Genomic DNA, 24,925 nt, shown 5'->3' on the forward strand with positions numbered 1-24,925 from the left:
TATGCCGCTTCATATTTCAGCAGAAATCTCTTAATTGGCTGTGCCATTGTGTGGAATAGCTTCAAATCGTAGCAATTTCCAGAGAGCAATTCTGCCCTTCATACTAGAAAAATCCCTTATATATAGGAATGATCCCAGAGGAGTTGGCTTTGTGGTCTAGGTGGCTGGGGCAAACCTTGCAATCAAGCAATACATCCCTGTGCGTTCAGATTCAACGCTTATTAAATTTATATGCCACCCTTCTTCCAAAGGAACCCAGGGCAGCTAACCTAGCAATACTAAAACAATACAATTAAAGCTTCTAAAAGTATGTCACCTACTCTCAAACCTAATAATTTCAAGGCTGCCAGAGACAGGTATTTCAGCTATCAAATACCTGTCTAAACAGGAATGTTTTAAAGCTCCCCCAAAAGTTAGTAATGGAGGAGGCCAATGCACCTCACTAGAGACGGCATTCCACAAATTGGGAGCCACCACCAAGAAGGCCTCACTGTGGATTGTAGGGCCCAAAATGGTGGATGTTGGGGAAAGGTACTATTGGAAAATGTTGTTGATTAAATTTCTATACCGCCCTTCATCTGAAGATCACAAGGCAGTAGCCTCTGTTTACTACTAAGCAGTATGTGCTGTAACCAATTCTAGGAACTCTGACGCCAAGTGCATCTGCTGAACTTCATATCATTTTCTTCCTTTCTGTAACAGGTCTGGGACCAATCGTCAGTATAAGCTACACAAGCCTCCCCTTGACCTTGAACTGCAGGAAGAGCCGAGGAAATGTACTGAGTAGATGCACTTCTTAACTTAGCTGCCCAGGTACCCACCCAGCCAACAGCACTGGGCCCCAAATAATTGCTCTGGCAACAGGATCCGATCCACCAGGACTCAAGTTGCTCGCAAGGATCGTTTGCATCTCAGTTTCTTTTCCTGCAGCTTCCTGCAGTTCGGTTTTTCTCTTCCCTTCTCTCTCCTTTCCCCTTCCCTCTTTTTGAGCACTTTGTTACTACCGTTGCTCTTTCAAGCAGTTCATGGGCTTTTTATACTTCGCTTTTAGCCTTTTACCAGCCCGCCCTCGCCCCACCCCCCATCAACAGAAGTCAGATGGGATGGGGATCTCACCTAAGTCTTGAAAGGTGGGCTATATCAGCATTTGGGAAAGATGCTGGAATTGTGGGAAGGCCCTTTAACCGGCAAAAGGCCACAGCGATTCGTGTCTCCACACCCAACATCATTAGCTTCTGCTGTAGAGCTTTTAGAGAAAGCCTGGTCAATTTAGTCCATCCGCTCCTTCCAAAACCTTTTGGAATTTAGGATTCCCAAAGAAAAAGATACCCGTTAAATGCAGCTCTGCCGTCAGCCGGGTTACAGGGAAGGGAACGTCCTGTTTTAGCTCTCCCCAAATATCCCGCGATAACACAGAATAAGTGGTCGTGATCCACTTCTCTCACTCTCTCCTTCTGCACTAAAGCAGTATGGAGGTGTAAAACCTCCCTCTCTTACCCAGGTTTTCTGCATGGCAGCTCCCTGCATGCTTCCTATACACCACCATCCTCCTGGCTGCAGTCTCCTTTTCAGTTGCTTTTGCTAGATATTGTATCTTGTACCTCCCGTGTTAACTAAACTGAAGCCTTTATAGATTATGCTGCAACAATTAACCATCATTGTTTACTGGGGAAACTGGCACTGAAGGAGAATGAGCTTTAACAGTTCTCGATTCCACGACAACAGAACTTAGCGAGGCATGACGACATTCCCATCCCCAGCCAGCACTAGGCAGGATCCTGTTCACAAACGTATCACTATATACTGGATAAAGGCTAAGCTAAAGGAAAGGCCCTCCTTGCCGCAGCGGTGCAACCAGCGCTCAGACGCTACCAAAGAGGGGAGTGAGGGACCGAAACAAAACAAGCCATAGTGTGGTTTGTACTTTTTTGGGGTAGGTCAGGGACAAGGGAACCTTTGATTCTCCTGTTGGCGTTGGGCCCATAATGATCGCTGGCCGGGGCTGATGGGAGACAGAGCCCAACATCTGGAGGCCCACAGTCAGTGGGAATGGGTTGATGGCTTCACCTGGCGGTCAAAGGCAGGCAGCAGCTTTTGGGGAGTAGGTGCTCTCACCGTGCCATTTGCTCCTGCCTTCGTCAGGTCCCCATTTGGCTCCTGTTTTGGAGGCCCGCAGGCTCCCCATCCCTAGTACAGCAACGGACCACCCCTACCCGGCAGTGATGATAAAGGCAAATTTTAACAGCTTTGGCGAACTCTTCCAAACATTTCTCCATCACTTTTTGCCTCCCCGCTGCAATCCCCTCTATAGCTTCTCACGTTCGGGTGTTGCTGAGCCACCGAGGCAAACAAGTTTCCAAGTTTAGGCTTTCGGCCATTCGGTTTGCTTTAGCTGCTGCGTTTCACTCCAAGCTGGCAAGAGCAAAAATCCCACTCTGCCTCTCCTGCTTACTCCTTTTGCCAGCTGGTGCTGCCCTACTGGAGAGGCACCTAAAATCTCTTCTGCTTCAATCAGTGCCCTTCTGGAGGGTCTTGTGGATTACAGGGTCTGGTCTGTTGTATATCCGGGCTATTTTATATCAGATGGTTTGTCAGGAAACATGCTGAGACTTCTGCCTCTGGGTCTGGGTGTTCTGAAAGGTTTTTAAGGTCTTTGCATCTCATGGGGAAAAAAGTCCCTCGTGACCTGAAAGCTCGGCTTGTCGAGTCCTGAGAGTGTATATCTTGTGTCTTGTTTGTGAAATGCTTCCTGCTATAGAATAGCTCAAAGGACTGTACATATTTACAAGAAACTTTATATTCGTAAAAAACAAAAAAAGGAAATCAAATCAGTTTCTACTTTTTTATTGTAAAGTGTGCATCTTTATTTTCAACCACCAGCCCTTTGTTTTAACGGTGGCTGGGGAAAGGCGTCTTCAGCTACTTGAAGGGGCCTCGCCCTCACCCTCCAGGAATCCCACGAAGAAATAATTGTAACGTTAAATTTGCAGGCGGAAGCTTGCTAGCATCAATGAGGTTCTCGAGCATAACTACAATATAGAATTTGCCGTCACTACCTTTTAACGGTTGCAGAAAAGGTAAAGAAACAACAGGAGCAACTCACACTCCACCTGGAAAAGTATTGAACTTGTTGTTAACAATAATCAAATAAAAACAAAATTCACTCTGACTGGCATGGTGCAGTGACCTTTTCCTTCCTACAGGAGCAGCAGCAGCTTAAGGCAGGTGGGAGAGCTTATCTTCCATTGTTGTCTCCCAGAGCCTTTATAACTCACCACTGCCTTTTAAAAGGGGGGGATTTTTAAAAAATTATATACTAACTTTCACTTGTCGTCTGCCATCCTGGAGGCCTGTCGTCAGGCAGAAAGGTGGCGTTATAAATATTTCAAGTAGCAAGACTATAAATAAATTGTCAGAAGTTACTCTGTGAGTGCTTGGCTTCCATGGTTGTTACCTGAAGTCACAGGGATGAGCTGAGCGTCCCAACCCTCTCCATTACTGCAGGATAAAAGCTGCCAGGCCTTCTAGAACTCAGCAGCAGCAGCAGTAATTGCTAAACTTCCAGCTCTCCATCTTCAGTCCTGGAGTAAGCTATCCCATCCCCATTGGGAAGCCAATCTGTCCATTTTTAAACATTGAGCAGGTCAGCGGTCCCAGCAGACACACACGAGCCAATGGCTTCCCATAAACACCGTCCTAAAATAACAAAGGGGGAATAGTTCCTTGCCCTCTTCCTAGCAACAACACCCCTAAAGCTTCAAGTTTGTTTGTTTTTTAAAAGAAACAACTTATTGCCCATGTTAATTCAGACTGTACATCTCAAAACAAGTAACGCTTGGCAAGAGAATGCAAGTTCAGACTATAATGTAAATACTTCTATTTTTAAACGAAGCCAGTTTATACAGGGTCTGATGTATTCTTCTACAGGGATCGTGTGTGTCTATTACTAACTATCAGCTTTACAGGAACTGAAGTGTGTTTCCTGATGAGTTGTACACCTAACCTTTTCCCAGCCTGCTGTGGGTAGGTTACCAGTAAGCGATGCCCCCCCAGCCCCACCCCAACCACCACCTTTTGGTCTCCATATAGCTCATAGTGATGCTCTGCATAAACAAACAAAAAAACCAAACTGCTTTGACTTCTGTTGTGCCTAATCTTGAATGTATAAATGAACTGCAAGCTTGTTTACAAATGTTCCTTTATTTTTCTTTCAATGTGCACATAAATATACTTATTTAAGACTCACTGTTTCAGTCCTGTCGATAAGATTCATAATCAAACTGGGTTTTTGGGGGGTGGGGGGAGGACTGCTGGTGAACTAAACAAAGCAAGCATTCTCTTTCCTCTGCTCTCCCGCACTTAAAGCAATTGGGCTGCCCACCCTTTGTCCATCATCTCTAGCTGTGCATAATTCTGCATTTTGCTCATGGGGGGAGGAGTATGCAGGGTTTGAAGGCCTGCCCCCAGGCATTGCACATCTTCAGTTACTCATCTGACTTCTGAGATCTCATCTGCAAAGCCCCCGCCCCACACACTTCCATATTTGAAGCTGTCAGGGCCAGAAGTTTCTGGGGCAACTGAATTTTACATGACTGTACTGCATCATAACAGTCATTCTCCCATTCCAAATTACCTACCACAGCCTTCCCCAAATGGTTAGATTACATCTCCCACCACTGCTGACCACCGGCTAAACTGACTAGGGCACAGATGAGAGGGACCTAGTTTGGGGAAGCTGTTCTAACATGAGGGGGGCTCTTATCTACCTCCCCATGTCCCTGAAGCCAACAGGGAACTCTGAGAATACACTTGTGCTGTTGCTCAACTCCTGGTGAACACAGCTGTACTTCCTGCTAATGGATGTGGTCTGCAACAATGAAATGTCAAGGGCAGCGAGTTGTGCTAGCTGTGCGTAGAGCTGGCTGGGGTTGGGAGTTGCCGCCCAGCATTCTCCCCTTAACCTAAAACTGGCCACTCGCTTCCCTTATCTCCCCAGTTTTATATTTATAGTCACCAAAAATTGCCGGTGGGGAACATTTCAGTCGTAGTCTTGGGGAGTATTTAAAATGCAGCAAATCTCATGCCATTTATTAGGGCGAAAATATCACACAGATGTGCAATATTTGGTTTAGTTTATTAATTTAAAAAGTGTAAAAAAAAATATGGGGGCAAAAAAGCAGTAGATCTATTGAGTTCAGAAGAGCTTGGGATTATGTAAGAAAAAGGGTGTGTGTGTATGAGAGATAAATGTTATTAGGTATGGTGATTCAGCCTCTGCAAGAACTGTTTATGCATGGTTGCTTAAAACTTTATATATTACATGTCGCTTTATACCTTTGACGTAGGGGTGGGGAACATGTGGCCCTGCAGATATTGGACTTCAACTCTTATCTGCCCTTAATGGTTAATCTGATCCAGCATGGTTGAATATACGTTCTCAATTGACTTCAAAAGAGGATTAGACAAATTCGAGGAGGATTTGCCATAATTACATGAGCCATAACAGATATAGTCTCCACTGTCAAGAGTTGGCATGCTTCTGAATGCTAGTTACAGGGAATCACAAGTGGGGAGAGGTTGCTGTGTTGTCTTCAGGTCCCGCTTGTGAACTTTGCAGCCAGAGAACAGGATGTTGGACTTGATAGACCTCTGGCCTCATCCAGCAAGGCTTTTTTGATGTTCTAAATGTCCCAGTAGTTGCTCATAAGCCTAGCAGTTTTAGAGATGTCAGAGCATAAGAGCTGCTCTGCTTGGACTGCTTCTAGTCTCGGATCCAGTTTCCCACTGTGACAAACTGAATGTCCTGTGAGAAACATAAAAGCCAGGACATAAAGGCAAAAGCATCCTGCCTCATCCTGGATGCAGCACTTGTGGTTAGTTGCTATCTATACCCTTCTCCATGAATTCTTCTAAACCCCTTTTAAAGTTTCTCCTGGGAGATATAGTTAAATGTGCTGCGGGAAGAAGTTGTTTTGTGTCCTGAATCCCCCTACCCTCTTTTAGCTTCCTTGAATGACCCTTCAGCTTCTAGTGTTATAAATACAGGAAAAAAGCTTCTCTCCATTTTCGATGTACCATACATAGTTTTAAACATCTATAATAGCCACCTGCCTTCCTTTTTCTTTTTGCTAAATGAAACTCTTCAAATGCAATAACCTTTCCCGCCACTGTGTGTCTTTTTGCTACGGTATCCCAACAGCTCACACCATTGCTTTTGTACAACAGCATAATGATAGTGGCGGTCTTATTTTTTCCACCCTTTCTCTAGCAATACCTAGATGGAGTTTACATCCCCTCCCCCCAAAAAAAAAACACCTGCCCCATGCAGAGTTGACATTTTCACAACGCTATCTGTTTTAGCCTCCAGAACTCTCTTCTTGGTCAGTCACTACAAGCACATATGTGAGGTTAGGAATTCATTTTGCCCTAATCTGCATGACATTTGCTTCTTTGCCTGCCTGCTCCAAGAGTCTGATCTTTTCGATTAGCTCATCTTCCTCATCGTAGTGAAAATAACTAGAGCAGAGGGTGGGGAACCTCAGACGGGAGCCAAATACAGCCCTCCAGATCTGTCCAGTTTGCCCTCCAGTTTGTCCTTGAACGCTGATGATGTCTCTCCCTTACTCGGTGGAGATTAGAGAGGGCTGTTTGAGTAGAAACTAGCCTACTGTACAAAGGTAGCATTTACATTTGTTGCTCCACCCAACTTTTGCCTCTGGCCCCACCTACCACCAACATGTGGCCCTCAGGCTGAAATAATTTAACCGTCCTGGAACAAGAGGGATCACAGGTTGAGAGGCTACTATATGTTGTTGTTGTTTAGTCATGTCTGACTCTTCGTGACCCCATGGACCAGAGCACACCAGGCACTCCTGTCTTCCACTGCCTCCCGCAGTTTAGTCAAACTCATGCTGGTAGCTTCGAGAACACTATCCAACCATCTCATCCTCTGTCGTCCCCTTCTCCTTGTGCCCTCCATCTTTCCCAACATCAGGGTCTTTTCCAGGGAGTCTTCTCTTCTCATGAGGTGGCCAAAGTACTAGAGTCTCAGCTTCAGGATCTGTCCTTCCAGTGCGCTCAGGGCTGATTTCCTTCAGAATGGAGAGGTTTGATCTTCTTGCAGTCCATGGGACTCTCAAGAGTCTCCTCCAGCACCATAATTCAAAAGCATCAATTCTTCGGTGATCAGCCTTATTTATGGAGGCTACTATATAGTGACCAGTAAATTTTCCTGTAGAGTAGCTAACTTAGCTCCACTGCGAGACAATCATTTTGTTGACCTCCAGTACTTGGTAAACCAGACCATATAACACCCCCCCCCCCGACCTTTGTCTTGCCGAACCCAACAGGCATATTCCTCTCACATATTGCAACAGGTCACAGGTGACATTATGGGTTGCAACCTTTGCCATAATGTTGGGAAATTAACCTGTGTTCCTTTCAAGAAAGGCGCAGAGGAAATGCTCACTCTTCATTATGTAAACTGATTTTATTTTCTTTTTAAAAAACTGATTTCTGAAGAGAACCAATAAAACAGCAAACAGAAGATTTTTTTTTAAAAGGCAGACGTGAAATACTGTTCTCAACAGCGGTCTAGAGCAGGGATGGGAGCTTGGAGCCGCCCAGCTCCCATCTGTCCCAAACAGCTGGTCAGACGAGGTTAGGGATGAAGGCAGTTGAAGCCCAATGACACCTGGAGGAGCCACAGGTTAGCCAGACCCTGTTCTAGAGTGCCTGTTCTACGTATACATCAGTTTCAGCTACTCAAAGCAATAAAACTGCCTGGTGGCCTCAAAAGATTGGTAAGGAATCAGAAGAGGAAAAACCACACAGGGCTCGCTTGGCTGAGAAGGCACAAGCTGGTACCACAGCAGGCTGGGGAGTGTGTGCACCTTGGTGTGACAGACAACACAATAATTGGCCTTTTGGGGGGGGGGGAGACAAGCAGGCAGTTTATCTTTTATGGGAGGCGTAGCCCCTTGACGAGCCTCCTTCCACAAACAAGGGGAGGCTACAGCTGTTTGAGAGGAGAAGCATCCTGATTCCTTAGCGCAGAGACATATGAAGGCCTGGGGTGCAAAGCCCACCTCCCCTAGCAACCCTGGAGCAGGGCAGCAATATTGCTTGGGAGTTCTAATCTTTGGAAAGGAAGGAGCCACATTTCTGAGCAAGCTATCCAAGAAGTTAGGGGGCTTGTAGGACCCAGAAAGGGTTGGTCCCGAACCTTCACAGCAGTGTCCGACTCTTCTAGCCTCTTCGTAACATCCTGCTGCCCACTGGACGGTGAAACCACCAACCTAAAGCCATCACTCCAGCTGCAGTAAACTGAAACGTGTGCCAAGCATTTTCTGCTGGAAAGTAACCAAAGCTGGCTGCCTTTGCCAGTCATCTGAAACCTGGCAAGTCGCACCCAGGTTACAAAAGGTGATTAGCGGGGAGAGCAGGGACGGACGAGAACGAAAAATAAAAAGTTCTTTATAAGGGTATGCCCAGATTGCTACAGAAGGAAAACACCTTCTCTTACACATATTGCTGTACGAAAAAAGGAAAGTCACTTTGGGGACTTTGGACGATTGAAGGTGTCCATTCATTCCAAGTGCCCAGTTCAAAAATTCATTTGTATTAACTGCAAACTAAATGCCCTTGGCAGCTTGTGCGTCTTCAGAGATCCCACCCCCCGCAATATTACAGGGCAACGAACCCCCTCAAAAACCCACGGCCTTGATTGGCAGCACAAGTGGGTACCTGCTTGTGGGGCTAAAGAACATTCAAAGCAGGAGGGAGAGAAAGAGAGCAAGGCAAATTTGGGCTCTTTTTAAAAATATAAAGATATATATATATAAATATGCGTTATGATTCGACAGCAAGTCCACTACTGTTTCAAAGAGCATACGCTTCTCATTTGTTCCCTCCGCTGCTCCATCGGCCCGGGCACCCAGCTCTGCTTTCATATGGGCTTATACAGCAGCGTAGTGACATATTTCTTCTTGTAGCGGTGGGTAGCGCTGAGCACCATGACCCCGTCCTAGGAGAGATTTGCGAAGAGAGAGGGAGATCAGAAGACAGAGCCATCTAAACACAGGCAGACAGCAACGACTTAAGCCGCCGCCTTACCTTGATGGAAAGGGCATAGAGGTGATTCAGCATGACGTGATTCGGCTCGGGAAGCAGGGCAGGATCGCACTAAAGAGGGCGACAAAGGAGAATAGTTCAGGAAACGGATGGGGAACCCTTTTTCAGCTCAAGGGCCACGTTCCCTCTGGAGGAGCCTGCCAGGGGCTACATGGCTGTTGCAGGTGGTGCCAAAGTCAAGTGAGTGGAGCATCGCTGCATCCCAGCAATACACAAGGGGCAGGTTTCTGCACCACTGTTGTCTCCACCCAAGCAAGTAAGAGGCACTGACGCAGTTCACAGACACATTCCAGCCAGGCATAGGCTTCTGAGGAAAGGGCAGAGGGGGGGTCAGTGAAGGTGTGGTTTGGGGGGAGAGGTGCAGCTTAAGGAGAGGGTGTGGCTAAGGGAGATTCCTAAGGGCCGGGTACACAGCCCCAGAGGGTTGCATTTGGCCCCCAAGCACTCTACCTGATTTAGGACTAAAAGGTAAAGATACCCCTGACCATTAGGTCCACTCGTGGACGACTCTGGGGTTGTGGTGCTCATCTCACTCTATAGGCCGAGGGAGCTGGCGTACAGCTTCCAGGTCATGTGGCCAGCATGATTAAGCCGCTTCTGGCGAACCAGAGCAGCGCACGGAAATGCCGTTTACCTTCCGGTCGGAGCGGTACCTATTTATCTACTTGCACTTGACATGCTTTCGAACTGCTGGGTGGGCAGGAGCTGGGACTGAACAACAGGAGCTCACCCGTGGGGATTCAAACCGCCAGCCTTCTGATTGGCAAGCCCTAGGCTCTGTGATATATCACAAGCAAAGCATTGTGATATACCAATATATCACAGTATCTGAAATAAGGATGGCGCTATGTAGAGGCAATGACTGGCTTCACAGTCTTCCCCGCATTGTGATTTTTGCTGGTGCCTGCTCTTGTGATTCGCCTGCCCCCAGAACGAGGCAGTGGAGCAGAGTTAATGGGCTGCAGGAATCAAGAGAAACATTGGCTGGTTCCATGGTTTTCCCCACATTATGATTTGTGCATAGCAAGCACACACATCGTGATTTGCAATATATTGCCAGGTCAAAAATTATGAAACCAATATCCCAATATGGACTTCAAGCAGCTTTTGGACAATATGTCGCCTAGCCCTATTTAGAACTTTGAATGCAAAATCAGGAAAGCCACTAGGGGCCACCAAAGGACACTTGTACACCTACCAAATACATTATTTTTTTGTAGCATGAAAGAGAAACTTTCCATTCCTGTGGAAGCTTCTGAAATGCAAACCCAAGCATGACTGGTTTATTAAGAAAACAGGATGCAAGGTAGGGCGGGGCTTATTATTATTATTAATAATAATAATGATAATAATTATATTTGTATACCATCTCCATGTGTAAATCTGAGGACAGTTCACAGCATAAAAATACAAGATAAAAACACATAATAAGAACAAAAGAAACCAATAACCCTCCTCACCAGGTCAATTCAAACAATTTGGAGTTTCAGTGGTGCAGTCTCACTGCGCCACCTCTGTTTTCAAAAGGAGAATCCCCACATAAAAACTGCCCAAAGGTGGTGAAGACACACCAGCTTACACAGTGAATTTGATTTGGGGGGAAAGCGGGGGCTTGCCTCTATCCACATTTCTCTACTCACCGAAATCCCAGTGTCTTTGTTTAGGATAACCTGCAGGAGGTGCGGAGGAAGAATAGGGGGGGACTTGAAGCGCTCTTCAGGCTTACAGATGTAGGGTTCCTGGTGGTAGGGTCCGGGGGGTGAACTCGACAGCTCTGCTCAGGGAGGGCAGGGGAGAGAGAGGGGAGGCTCCTGTAGTTAACCTTGGTCTATTTGGAGGAAAGCACTTCTAAACAATTTCCCATTTCAGCCGTGGTCTTGAATCCCCAAAGGTTTCCTTACTTGATTTCTACACTTTACCACTGAATGCCATTTATTCAGCAAACTTTCCTGCCTGTTTGCCCATTTGAGAGAGATCCTTTTGGCACTCTCTGCAATGCCTTTTTCAACAACAAAAATCATTATCATTGTTGAATTTATTGCCCATCCTTCACCACCAGGTCCCAGGGAGGGCTACGACAATTTAAAACTTGGTATTAAAAACAGTTAAAAGGTTTAGAATGTAACTGATCAACATCTGTATTGCTAGATCATTTCTTCTAGCTCATCCATGGGATGTTCCAAGACAGCAGAACAACATTTGGGCGAATAATATATTATGCCTTTAATTCTGGATGCTGCTGCTGTTCTTACCACCCTGGACAATTTGGTACCCTCAGGAAACTTCGCTACCTCACTGCTCACATCTAACGCCAGGCCAAGTTTAAAAAGCACAGGCCCCAATACCAATTCCAGCGAGGAGGACACTTTTTACACCTTTCCACCGTGAGATATGTCCATTTATTCCTATCTGGTGCTTTCCGTTCTTTGATCCATAAGGGATCTTATCTCACGATTGCTAAGCTTACTCGGGAGTCCTTGCTGAAGAACTGTTCGAGACTCTTAAGTGCACAATGTCTGCTCGATCACCACTTTCCGTGTGGTTACTGACACTCTCAATAATGTGCCGGGAGGAACAAAGTCCTCCAGGATTAACTGTGCATTCAGACCATCCCCACTGCCATGAAACAAATAGTGTTCAATGATGTCACTTCTGCAAAATGCACAGCTAGACACTAAACCCTGGACCAAGGCAACCATGGAGAAGCACGACACCAAGATACCTACCAGATACATCTGAGGACTTTTGGGAGTCCACCATTAAAGCATCAAATACTTCAAAGTCTGTTTTCTTCACCTGGATGACGTTGTTGACTGTCCCCAGCTGGCTGGTTACTACAGGCTAGGAAGAAAACCAAGGGGCAGCTTGTAAATCGCTTTGGGGTGCCTCATGGGAAGAGATTGGAGGGGAAGGAGAAGGAACAGAATATAGACCAGCAAAGCTCTACTTTGCATCTCCAAAATAGGCTCCACCCCATAGCTTTTGGGAACCTCCAGATTGTTAGACTCCAGCTCCCATCAGCCCCGGTCAGAGTGGCCAATGGTCAGGGATGATGTCAGCAACACCTGGAGGGGTACAGGCTCCCCATCCATGACCAAATCTCAGGCCTTCCCATGGGAAGGATGTAGGAAGATTTTTTTAAAAAAGGAGAAGTCTTCGGCTGAGTATCTGACCAACAGCAGGTGCCCCACTGGTTCATTACAGAAAGAAGTCAGTTGTCAAAATTGGTTTGCGCAAGGATATACGTGACTTTATGCTGCTACGTCAAGTGATGGCCTACATATGTAAAAGGGCCACCACCTTTGATGTGAACTATCATCCCTAAAACAACACGCTTTCCAATGCACCCGGCATTTCTCATGTTCATCTGCCAGCCACCAATCACAGAGAAATTAAAGAAGGCGGAGGCATGGATGCATGAACCAGCCCTTCATGATGGCCAAGTAAGACGACTGAAAAAGGCAATATTACCTCTGCAGGATCATGTGTCCATTGACCATCCACATAAAACTTGTATTGGTGTTCGCCTTCTGGGAGATCGAGAATTGCTACAAAGTTATTGTGGCTATGAATGAGAGAGGGAGGGGATTTTAGAGAGAGAGGGAGGGAGGGAGGAGATACAATTAATCCTTTACCCTAGAAAGTGAGTCAGCTAAATAATAATTAAAAAGTCTGAATCTAAAGAGTGGTCCAATCAGAAGGACAAATTTTGCCTCTTCCCATTCTGCAGACAGCCCACCCCAATATACTGGAATGAAACACACAGTACCGTCCTGCCCACCAAAAACCCAACAGCTCTCCGTGAGTGCGATTGTAGGCCGCTCTTGCTTAGAGGCTGGGGATTTGCGGCAATGTTTTGTTGCAAGACTGGCTCCCCATGCCCATAAAGGTGAGCCACTCTTAAAAATGAGCATTGGCTTCACCACCAGTATTTGATAACAGCATGGCACCAAGCTCAGCCCCTTGGGAATGCCTGAAGTCACTCTGGAGCTTCTCCAAAGATGGCAGATTGCAGAAATGGCAATGGGGGGTGGTTCAAAGGTATTCCTGAGAATGCCTTTCACTGGGTCCAGAAACATTATTTCAACCTGGCTAAGGGACGTGGGTGGCGCTGTGGGTTAAACCACAGAGCCTAGGGCCTGCCGATCAAAAGGTTGGTGGTTCGCATCCCTGCGACGGGGTGAGCTCCCGTTACTCGGTCCCTGCTCCTGCCAACCTAGCAATTCAAAAGCACATCAAAGTGCAAGTAGATAAATAGGTACCACTCCAGCAGGAATGTAAATGACGTTTCCATGCGCTGCTCTGGTTCGCCAGAAGCGGCTTAGTCATGCTGGCCACATGACCCGGAAGCTGCATGCTGGCTCCCTTGGGCAATAAAGCGAGATGAGCGCCACAATCCCAGAGTCTGTCACAACTGGACCTAATGGTCAGGGATCCCTTTACTCTTTAAGAAGACTGAAACAGTCTGCACAAACTGGCGCCCTCCAGAAGTTTTGGACTACGGCTCCCATCAGCCGCACCCAGCTCAGGTAAAGAGGGAGGGACTGTAAGCATTCTGCTGAGCTCCACGAAGAACAGGATAAAAATATACCAACAATGTCTCCTTTCCAATCACCCAACTAGAGTTGCCGTGGGGTACATAGAGACAAAATGTTTTGTGAGCAAAAGTTCAACCCCACATTCTTCACTTTTCCTGCTCTTGTAGAAAACTGTGGTAAGGATAGACACTGTAAATACCCTTCAAAACATATTGGGCCTCCTCACCAAGACAGCAAACGAAGATAGCCCAGACCAAGGCACAAAGATGCTCACCTCCGTGTCAGTGGAAGTTTGCTCCAGTTGTTAAAAGAGCCAGACAGAAAGACCTCTTTGCCTCCTCCGGTCCAGCGAAAAACGGTTGGCCGAGCTTGTGTAGGAGCCTTATCGTTCACCTCGACGTCATGCTGCCAGGCCAGGAATTCTTCTTTTTCCTTGCCAAGCTGCGTGGGACAGGGAGGGAGGAATATGTGGTGTAATGGCCAAGCCTTGGTAAAAATTCAGTTCTGCAATCTGTTTTAGGTTAAGTGGCTAAGGGGTGGGTCATTTAGGGTCCGCTTGCATAGCTGGATTTCTCCTTTCCTTTCTCCAGGCACTCCCAAAATCTTATCCATAGGATCCCACAACCATCTGAAGCAGACCTTTGCTCCATTGGGCCTACATACCATTATCTGACCGCATCCTAGCAGAGGGTGAAGGAGGTGGAAACAGACATTCAAATGACTCAGCGTTTGCCTAGGTCTGACTTGGAGGGGACCCACTGAAATTAACAGATCCAAGTTAGATATGTCTATTACATTAAGTGGGTCTGTTCTGAGTGGTACTAAAGCTTGATGTAACCCAATGGCCGATTCCCCCTCTCTAAAAAGAGAAATGAACTGGCTGCTGGAGCTTCTACAAGAGTAAACTGGCGCCTGTCTCACATCCTTCAAAATGGCAGCACGACCACTTTGCTCGGCTTTCCCAGTGAATGAAGGTGAACGCCTGAGGTCACATACCTTTATTTCCTCAGCGTGGAACATGTCAGCATCTTCAGGGCTGTCCATCAAGATCTTCGGCCGGTCTCCATCCTTTGTTCCTCCACTATCTCTCCGAGGTGTCTTGTGGCTCCCTTGACGCTCCACACCGGCCCGCTCACTGCTCGTGTTCCCCATTGCTCTTCAGATCCCAAAGAGAAAGGCAGCCACAAATCTCTGCAACAAATCAGGTGCCGGAGAAAGCAGAGGCTGTTCAGTCGGCATAAACAAACAGCCCAGCTCACAATCTAATAAGAAATGGACAAGAAAATGACAAGCTGGTGGTGAACCAGGAGAAGTAAAATGAGCCAGTGTGGTTTACTGCTGGCTTTTGACTGCAGAGATCTGGTTTGAAAGCCCTGCTGAGCTACAAAGTCCACTATATGTGCTGTTTGTTTGGTTTACTATCTTTTGTTTGTTTGTTTGTTTCCTGTCTTGAAGCCAATGATGCCATTTGGGTGGGGATGACCACCAGGCACATAAGGCTTGTGTCCTGTAGAGAGAGAAGCTTAGAACCTGTGTGGTGTCACAATTAAAGTGCCTGAGAGACTTGGGTTCAAATCCCCACTCAGCCAGGAAGTTCACTAAGTGACCTTGATTCACTCCCCATCCCTCCCAGCCTAAACTACTTCACAGGGCTATAGAGAGGCAAGAATGGGGAGGGGAGCAAAAAGGCCCTTGGCTAATTGGTGGAAGGATGGAATAAAAAATAAAAAGGGAATGAGGTGAAAGCATAGAAGGTCCCTGGAAGCATCTCCAGCTGAAAGGGGCAACATCTGCCATGAAGATCACTAGATGACCCTGGGCCACATTCTCAACCTAATCTCCCTCACAGGGTTGTTGTGAAGATAAAATAGAAGGGGGAATCTGCAACCTGTGCTCTTCAGAAGGCCAAGCAAGACAAATATATTCTTTTTAACTGTCATCTGCCCCAGCTGCAACAAAACATGTCTCTCCCTTATCAATCTCTACTGCCACAACAGGCACTGTAACTTTCCAATAGTTTGACTTCACCCACAAAGGCACACTCCTCCACTGTCTCCCGAGACAGACGGATACCAGCAACAAAATGTTCTCTAAGAAACTCAAGATAGCATAATGGTTCTCCCATCTCTTGTGAGATAGGTGAGCCTGAGTGTGTATGATTGGCCCAAGATCACACAACAACATTAATGAGGGATATGAACCCAGGTCTCCCTCTTCCTAGCCAAATACCCCTACATGTATCTGTATCTTCCAAATGAGGAAAACACTTTACCTGGGTTCCAACAAAGTGTGCTCTACTAAATAAAGCTATTAAGCTTTAAACATGAACAAGACTCAAAAAAACCCCGGGAAGCTGAACATTTGGAAGATTCAGGACAGACAAAAAGGAAGTCCTTCTTCACACAGCATCTAATTCATTTGCGAAATTAGCTGCAACAGGATGTAGTGACGGTCACGAACTTGGACAGCTTTAAAAGAGGATTCAACAAATTCATGGGGGATAAGGCTTCTACTCTGGATAGCTGCTAGCCTCTACTGTCAGAGGCAGTAAACGCCTCTGAATGCCAGCTGCTGTGAATTGCAGATGGGCAGAGTGCTGTTGCACTCATGCCCTACTTGAAAGCTTCCCTTTGGGCCAGTGTGAGAACAGAAGAGTCCCTTTCACCTGATCCAGCAAGGCTCTCTCACCTGCTGTGAGTTGTGTTCAAGCTATGACTTGTCCTTCAGGCCCTCCCTCCCCAGTAACATATGCAACCCCTAAGTACCACCAGTCAAGAGGACATCCAGCAGAAGGTGCATAGAATCATAGAACTGGAAGGGACCACCAGGGTCATCTAATCCACCCCCTGCAACGCAGGAATCTTTTGCCCAATGTGTGGGGCTCGAACCCATGTCTTAGCATCTGGTTGGCTTCTCTGAGAACAGGGTGCTGTCGGCTTGACCCAGTATGGCTCTTACGTTTTTATACCACAAAAGGACTGGCATAGCTACAACTGCTACAAGTTGTGCTCAAGTTGTGAGTGACTCACCCTTTGACACCCCCACCCCCTAATATTTGCAACTATTTAATATCCCCACTTATAAAAAGGACATCCAGCAGGAAAGGAAAGGAAAGACCCCTCTGTGCCAAAGACTCCAGAGAGCCACTGTTGGTGGAACTATAAAACACGAGGCTAAAGGGACGAATAACCTGATCCGGTTCGAGGCAGTTCCTAATATATCTAACATATAAATTCAAATCTAACATATAAATTCAAATAGTGATGTATGGAAGTGAGAGCTGGACCATAAAGAAGGCTGATCGCCGAAGAATTGATGCTTTTGAATTACGGTGCTGGAGGAGACTCTTGAGAGTCCCATGGACTGCAAGAAGATCACACCTCTCCATTCTTAAGGAAATCAGCCCTGAGTGCTCACTGGAAGGACAGATCCTGAAGCTGAGGCTCCAATACTTTGGCCACCTCATGAGAAGAGAAGACTCCCTGGAAAAGAGTTGGGAAAGATTAAGGGTACAAGGAGAAGGGGACGACAGAGGACGAGATGGCTGGACAGTGTTCTCGAAGCTACCAGCATGAGTTTGACCAAACTGCGGGAGGCAGTGGAGACAGGAATGCCTGGCGTGCTCTGGTCCATGGGGTCACGAAGAGTCGGACACAACTAAACAACAACATAAATTCAAAGTCTGAGAGGCAAGTGGCACCGGATGTGCGCGAAGAACCTTCCTTTCACCTCTAGCGCTGCGCAGGGAAATGGGCTTTTCAAAAGGCTCGCTTGGTGACCTTGGGCCAGTCCCCTCCTCTCAGCCTGGACCTTCCTCGCATTAAACAGCAACACTCGCCTGCTAAACAGCAGTCAAATAATTATCCTCTGCACATGCTCAGGAGCCCGGTGCTCCCCTGCCGGGGGGGGGGAAGGTTCCGGGGCTCAACCAGCCTCTTTGTGCCGCGGACCGAGGAGGGAGTCGTCGCAGCGCCCGCCCGCTTCCCTTTCACTCACCTGCAAGCGGCTCCGCGACTCTCTTCTCGGGGTCCCCGGGCAACAGCCGTTCCCGCCACTTCCGGTTTCTCCCCGGCCGCCTGAGAAACAACTTCCGGTCTCGGGGAGATCCTGGCGGCGCAGCTGAACTCTAGTTCTTACTGCGCATGCGGGTGCGCGAAAGGCAGGGGCGGGGCAGGGCGGGGCGGGAGCTTGCCGGAATTTAAAGGGGCCGCGTCGCCTTTTTGCCTTCTGCTCCGGCGGCGAGAGTCCTAGGAAGCGTTTCGCGCCCGCAAGTCTCATCGTCTAGTTTGTTCCTACCCCCGCGCCGCCCAACAGACTCCTGGAAAAGTATGAGGATTCTAAGTGGTTAGAGGGAAGGAAACTGCACTCCGTACATGCTCAGAGGCTCCCTCTGTACGCGCTCAGAGGCTGCCAGCCCATACATGTGCTTATTCAGAAGTAAAATAGCAAAAATAAAAATAAAACCTTGTGTGGCACCCTTAAGTAGAGGTGGGGAACCTGTGGCCCTTTGGGTATACAATAATTAAATTATTTCCACCATCACCACCCATTGCTGATCATTGGTCAGATGTTGATTGGTGAGGACAAGTGCTACAGCCTGACAAAAGCTGGAAGCCCAGAGGTACCCAACTCCTGCCTGCTCTGGTAGCAAAATTATTTATTTCACACAAAAAAGATTCCATACTACTTGATTGTAACAAACCTCAAAGCAGTTTGCATGAAGAATAGAAAAATAAAATGATCAGTGAAAACAATCAAAACATTCAGAAAAGTATAATCAGCAATAAGCTTAAAAAAACCCCCCACACACATCAGCATTTTACATATCTGAGTGCAGTGAAGCACCTGCCTGATACCAACAGTGTAGGTGCTGCCACACTGAAAGGTTGATTTCTTACAGATACCGAACCTATATTATGTGGCACCTGAAACAGTGCCAGTTCCGCCCACTGAAGCGGTCGAGAGAGCATATATAGAGTAAGTTACAGGGAACCAGGCAGAGGGCCTTCTCGGTAGTGGCGCCTGCCCTGTGGAACGCCCTCCCACCAGATGCCAAAGAGAAAAACAACTACCAGACTTTTAGAAGACATCTAAAGACAGCCCTGTTTAGGGAAGCTTTTAATGTTTAATAGGTTATTGTATTTTAGTGTTTTGTTGGAAGCCGCCCAGAGTGGCTGGGGGGACCCAGCCAGATGGGCGGGGTATAAATAATAAATTATTATTATTATTATTATTATTATTATTATTATTATTATTATTATATCTTGGGAGTAAACTGGCCCCAAGCTGTGGATTTGGATGCTAATAGTCACACCTTGAACCTTAAATCATGACTTGTCTTAAATAAAATACAGTGGTACCTCTGGTTACAAATGTATTTGGAATGATGCTTCAAGACTCTTGTGGGGATGAGGAACATCTGTGTGCCCTCCAGGGGTTGCTGGACTTCATCACCCCTGCCCATTCGCCATGCTTGCCAGGGCTGATGGGAACTGGGGTCCAACAACATTTGGAGATTGGGGGGTACAGGTTCCCCATCCTTGTCTTTGGAGTTTTGGTGCAACAGACTGTTTAGCAATAGGCACCAACACACTCAGTGGATCTGATTCAGTGGACTGCAATCTGCAGAAGCATGTTCCATACCACAGCCTTCCACAACCTGGTGCCCTCCAGTTTGGACCTCAGTTCTCATTAGCCCAGTTTGGTGTGTTAACGGAGGAATCTGAGGGCTCCCTTGGACAAAAAGACAAAGACACCAACCAGGACAATTTGGAGCAAAACAGCAGCCTGTAGGCTTGGCCTTTATTGAAAACTGTTGCGACAAGACTCCCACCCACAAGAAGATGAAGCAAGATGGAAGTCCCGAACAAAAGAAGACCCCAACTTTTATTACCTACTAATCCCCCAAGCTGCAGGGACACGGGTGGCGCTGTGGGTAAAAGCCTCAGCGCCTAGGGCTTGCCGATCGAAAGGTCGGCAGTTCGAATCTCCGCGGCAGGGTGCGCTCCCGCTGCTCGGTCCCAGCGCCTGCCAACCTAGCAGTTCGAAAGCACCTCCGGGTGCAAGTAGATAAATAGGGACCGCTTACTAGCGGGAAGGTAAACGGCGTTTCCGTGTGCTGTGCTGGCTTGCCAGATGCAGCTTTGTCACGCTGGCCACGTGACCCGGAAGTGTCTCCGGACAGCGGTGGCCCCTGGCCTCTTAAGTGAGATGGGCGCACAACCCCAGAGTCTGTCAAGACTGGCCCATACGGGCAGGGGTACCTTTACCTTTTAATCCCCCAAGCTACACCCCTAGAACTACATCACAACCACATCATGACTACATCATTGACACATCACAAAAAGGAGGGGTTGAGGGAGGGGTTGTGGTGGTAACCTGAGTGTCTTGTCACCTGGCTGGTTCCTCCTTTCCCCCTCCCCATGAGTCATTTCTAGAGGACAAAGAGGAGTTGGCAGTTTCCTGCCCCCAGAGGGAAGATCTGATCATTGTCCTTTGTTCCAGTCCGTGTTGAATCCACTCCCATATGCAAGTCTGTTGTGTCCTTGATGGTCTTCTGTCTGGGACCATCAAGGTTGCCATGCCAACTGGGCAGGGCTCCTGAGTATGTGTTGGTACAGTTAAGGGATTATGGCTGTCCTGTATCAAACCGTCCCCCTCTGATAGTCCTTCCTTCATGGAGCAAAATAAAAGTGGACTGGTGTACATCCGATGTACGGTTGATTTGCTATGAATTTATAACAGAAACTTTGCATATGTCGTGTGTGAGTGTGTGTCGTGTTTGTACAAACTGAATGATTGGGGGGGGGGTTTCCTGCAACAGGATATAGGCATGCACTCAGCCCCTCATAATATCCGTTCTTCTGATCTGGTCCGCCCTTGGATCTCTTACCCGTTCCCTTAGCCCTCCTACCCTCCAACTGAGTGTCACGACCCATGACATCACAGGGGGTTGGACTATATGACCCTTGGGGTCCCATCCAGCTCCACAGTTCTAGAACCCAGATACCATGCAACAAGCTCAGAAGATGGCAAGTCTCTGGTGCCGTTGTTCCTGGGGGAAGAGCTGCCAGGGCTGCCTTCTGAATCTCCCCAACAGGAAGACACAGGCTTCCCATCCTCTGATTCCCAACCCTGCAGGAACCAAAGACTGCTGAATAAGGTGAGGGCCCTTTAACAGACAGCTGGCTCCACTGGAGGAGGCGGAGACATTGAACTACTGGTCTTGGTCAAGGTATATAAGGCTTCAGTTGGCACTACACCTTTGCAGAGGCAACAGTTCTTAAGGCTACATAGGAGGGCTCTGGGAGTTCCTGACAGGACAACTGCCGGACTACCCTTGTGGACTTCTAGAAGAGGCACTGACCTGCTCTGGTTTTTTTAAGTTATCAGGTTACAGGCGAGCCTGTATTGTTGGGGAAAGCAACTGTCTACTGGATCAATCCAAACAGATAACTAACCTAGTCGCTGAGACTGGTGGGGTGGAAGATGGGGAGGCCAGCAGTAGGTGGCGCCAGAGCCAATGACAGGCAGGGCTGACTAATTCTAATTTTTGCCTTAATCTTCCTCCTGTTATGAGGACTTAAGAAGGCAGGTGTGGAGCAGCTGAGGGCAGACAGGTTGGTGGGGCAGTGCCCCACTAGCCCTAATAGACAAGTTTTTCCTGAGATAGCCCTGGGCTGTTGCTTGAGAACTGTGACAGCACTTCCAAGATTAGATGGCCCAATACAAAAGCAGAGTATATGCATGTTGTACCAGGGCTGCAAGCTGACACCTTGGATAAGCCCTGGAAGTCTCTGATGGCTGTTTAAATACAAGCTGTTCCTCCTCTCCGGTCTACTCAGTTTAACAACTTCCCAAGTGTCGGGATGATATTTCACCCCCTAAATGCCTTGGCGGTGCAGCTGAGCAGCATAGGAGAACCCTTGTGGAGCAAGGAAGGAGCAGGGTGGCCTTTCTTAGCGAAGTTCTTCAAGTGCAATTGGCTCTCTGCCGCTTGAGATATAACTGAGGACTTCCGAAGTTGCTCACATTCAACAGATAGCCAAGGGGTAGGGCTGTGGCTAAATCTTTCCTCCAGCTTACCAAAGATTTCCTTCCTTTGCAAAAGGGGCTTCCATTTTCCTTTTCTAGGGGCACCAAGCGTGAGTGCGTTCACATTTCTGTCCCGGTTGGTTTAGTTTAGGGACCGGTTTCTAAAGGGGAGTGCTGAGATTTACCAGGGCAATTCAACATTCGAAGGAATGTTTGTGTTTATAGAGAGCCAGTGTGGTGTAGTTGCTAGAGTGTTGGACTAGGACCTGGCATAGGTCAGGGTTCGAATCCCCACTCAGCCATGTGAACTTTTGTGGGCAACCTCAGGCCCTTCACTATCTCTTAGACCAGCCTACTTCACAGGCCTGTTGTGAGAATAGAGTGGAGAGGGGAAAATCCCACAAAATACACCCCCTTGAGCTCCTTGGAGGAAAGATGGTTTGTAAACAAAATGAATGAAGGTTTTTAAGCAGAGGTTGGGTGGCCCTCAGTCACGGTTGCTTTAGATAAGATTCCTGCATTGCAGAGTTGTTGGACGAGACTACCCTTCGGGTTCCTTCTCTACAATTCTATGATTCAATGAATGAATGAGGGACGCGGGTGGCGCTGTGGGTTAAACCACAGAGCCTAGGACTCGCCGATCAGAAGGTCGGCGGTTCGAATCCATGCGACGGGGTGAGCTCCCATTGCTCGGTCCCTGCTCCTGCCAACCTAGCAGTTCGAAAGCATGTCAAAGTGCAAGTAGATAAATAGGTACCGCTCCGGCGGGAAGGTAAACGGCGTTTCCATGTGCTGCTCTGCTTCGCCTGAAGCGGCTTAGTCATGCTGGCCACATGACCCGGAAGCTGTACACCGGCTCCCTCGGCCAATAAAGCAACATGAGCGCCGCAACCCCAGAGTCGGCCACAACTGGACCTAATGGTCAGGGATCCCTTTACCTTTTATGAATGAATGAATGAACATTACTGAAGAGTGGATTTCCCTGCGCATTTGTCTAATTGATGATAATTTGCCACTATTTGGTGGAGAAAGGAGCCCTGCAGAAGCTTGTTGCTTAAATCTTCACTGGGCCCTCATCTCTTATATTTAGCTGCCCTGCTCTAAAGTTACATATCAGAATTACACACACATCGCTGTTTTACAGAGCCAGCTGTCCCAAAGACCTGGAGGAGGCTAATCTGATCCAGTAGCTGAGGACAGCAATTTACCTTCCCATCTGTCTCTGCCTGTAACGCGTGTGTGGCGGGGCAGGCGGGCGGGCTTGGTTTTGAGGCACAGGGAATGGCACAGCAGAACTTGAGGTGGTAAATAAAAGGAGACTATTTTATGTTTTGTGTGTGTGTGTGTGTGACAGAGAAAGACTATCATGAGGCAGTGAAAGCCTGAAGCAAATAAATGGATAAAAACGGTCCTGCTCCACTCATAGGCAAACAGGAGTACACATCCTTTGGACTTCATAAACCAAATGACTGGGGTGGATAGCTGGTGGCCTGCCCAAATCTGGTCCTGTGTGCTGCTAACCTGGATGAGACCCAATGTGGACCTGATGACTCTGACCTCAGCTGGTTTCTCCCAAGCCAACACATACGTCAAGGGCCCTCAAGTCCGCCCTTCCTGATGCAGACTGCTTGGTCTGAGATCACCTTTACTCACCCCAGGCAGCGAGCAAACATTGCCATCCATCTTTTACTTGGCACTAAAAACATCCCCCCGGGGGGGGGGGTTAATACTGCAAATGAGTTATCCAGATATCACAAACAGGTTGCTTGCAATGGGCGTTTTTTTTAACTCACTGGATTTCCCACGGAAAAGGTAAATCCTGATTAAATGAGGGTGGGGGGGGAGCAGCCTGGCATTTTGATGCCAATGACATCCTGTGGATCTTGCATAATAGGTCTTGCCTGCCTGAGCAGCAATGATTCTGCAAAAAACACCTGTCTGAATACTGCCAGAGCTACGGAACCTTAACACCATAGTACAAAAAAAACCCAGGATCACATCTGATTCCTTTATGGCTAGCTTAATGAAGAGTAGAAATTACAATTGCTGGAGGGAATTTCATACACATGTGCTGGAATTGTCATAATCAGATTCTTGGGCTATGATATTTAAAGAGACTACTGCTACAACACTTATTCTCCAGTTAAGGTAAAGGTAGACAAAGCTCAACAACTTTGACCTGAACCCCCCAAAAAATGGGGGGTAAAGGTAAAGGGACCCCTGACCATTAGGTCCAGTCGTGACCGACTCTGGGGTTGCGGCGCTCATCTCGCTTTATTGGCCAAGGGAGCTTCTGGGTCATGTGGCCAGCATGACTAAGCTGCTTCTGGCGAACCAGAGCAGCGCACGGAAACACTGTTTACCTTCCCACTGGAGTGGTACCTATTTATCTACTTGCACTTTGACATGCTTTCGAACTGCTAGGTTGGCAGGAACAGGGACCGAGCAATGGGAGCTCACCCCGTCGCGGGGATTCGAACCACCGACCTTCCGATCAGCAAGCCCTAGGCTCTGTAGTTTAGACCACAATGCCACCCGCGTCCCTTATTCTCCAGTTAACGGTCAGCAATAATGAGGTAACACTGGGAAAACTAATGTAAAGTGTAGAGATGTTTAGACTTAAGTACTATAGTTGTGTCCAATGCTATTTTTCTAGAAAAAAAGATGCTCAAACTCGCCATGAAAACCTCCCTCATTCTCTTAGAATGGCAATGGCACCCACCTGAGAGGTGCCAGAACTGAGTTCCTGTCAGTTCCTCCTTACCAAAAGCCCTGGTTGTGTCACTGTTATGAGAATTATAAGGTCTAAGATATAAAATAAATGTTCATAAATGTGCCAGGCAAACACATACATAAATATATAAACCACATGTCTGAAACAGTACAGGAAAACAGTCCTAAAGCCATTTTGACTCTTTCAGCGACCTCAAATATTCCTCTGCAGTTTGGATGGAAGTGGGAAAAGCCTCCCCATTGTCTCTGTGCTCACAAATCCTGCCTTAAGGGCACATTGGGTATGAACAGAGTGAGCCTGTGACCTGGACTCAGGAATTAAGTACCGTATTTTTCACTCTATAAGACGCACCAGACCATAAGACGCACCTAGTTTTTAGAGGGGGAATGCCAGAAAAAAAAAATATTCTTTAAAGGGAGCGCTGAGCAGAGCCTATATGCATCCCAGGCTCTGCTCAGCGCTCCCTTTCACGAGCCGCGCGGAGCGT

The 24,925-nt window shown here is 47.5% G+C and overlaps 2 protein-coding genes across 13 annotated transcripts in view; one reads left to right on the forward strand and one right to left on the reverse strand.

Annotated features, from left to right (window-relative positions):
• Nucleotides 1-4,245, forward strand: part of CIT (citron rho-interacting serine/threonine kinase) — a 112,310-nt gene extending 108,065 nt beyond the window's left edge. For all 10 annotated transcript variants that reach the window (XM_053369707.1, XM_053369710.1, XM_053369708.1 and 7 more), the window contains one exon: nt 703-4,245. In XM_053369707.1, coding sequence (XP_053225682.1) covers nt 703-726 — 24 coding nt within the window. In that variant the 3' untranslated portion in view covers nt 727-4,245. The remainder of the gene's footprint in view (nt 1-702) is intronic.
• Nucleotides 4,246-7,470: 3,225 nt separating this feature from the next.
• PRKAB1 (protein kinase AMP-activated non-catalytic subunit beta 1) lies at nt 7,471-17,773 on the reverse strand. Of its 3 annotated transcripts, none has more exons than XM_053369719.1 (8): nt 17,667-17,773; nt 14,667-14,861; nt 13,945-14,111; nt 12,604-12,697; nt 11,859-11,973; nt 10,773-10,906; nt 9,115-9,183; nt 7,471-9,025 (listed from the first exon to the last, which is right to left on the reverse strand). In XM_053369719.1, exons 2-8 carry the CDS (start codon nt 14,820-14,822, stop codon nt 8,948-8,950), a joined length of 813 nt encoding a protein of 270 aa, XP_053225694.1. In that variant the 5' UTR covers nt 14,823-14,861; nt 17,667-17,773; the 3' UTR covers nt 7,471-8,947. The 3 variants fall into 3 exon arrangements, with proteins under 3 accessions (XP_053225694.1, XP_053225695.1, XP_053225693.1); XM_053369720.1 differs by having other exon boundaries at nt 14,667-14,878; nt 17,667-17,759; XM_053369718.1 differs by having other exon boundaries at nt 14,667-14,894; nt 17,667-17,754.
• Nucleotides 17,774-24,925: the final 7,152 nt, after the last annotated feature.

The sequence above is a fragment of the Podarcis raffonei genome, chromosome 16 (genome assembly GCF_027172205.1).
Source record: "Podarcis raffonei isolate rPodRaf1 chromosome 16, rPodRaf1.pri, whole genome shotgun sequence".
NCBI classification, from domain to species: Eukaryota; Metazoa; Chordata; class Lepidosauria; order Squamata; family Lacertidae; genus Podarcis; species Podarcis raffonei.

Bases quoted from the DNA above. Each gene is read 5' to 3' on its own strand.
- PRKAB1 (XM_053369719.1), bottom strand. From the start codon at position 14,822: ATGGGGAACACGAGCAGTGAGCGGGCCGGTGTGGAGCGTCAAGGGAGC. The intron at 12,698-13,944 runs GTGAGCATCTTT...TCTCATTCATAG, and splicing joins AAACTTCCACTGACACGGAG to CCACAATAACTTTGTAGCAA. The intron at 9,026-9,114 runs GTAAGGCGGCGG...AATCTCTCCTAG, and splicing joins TCTATGCCCTTTCCATCAAG to GACGGGGTCATGGTGCTCAG.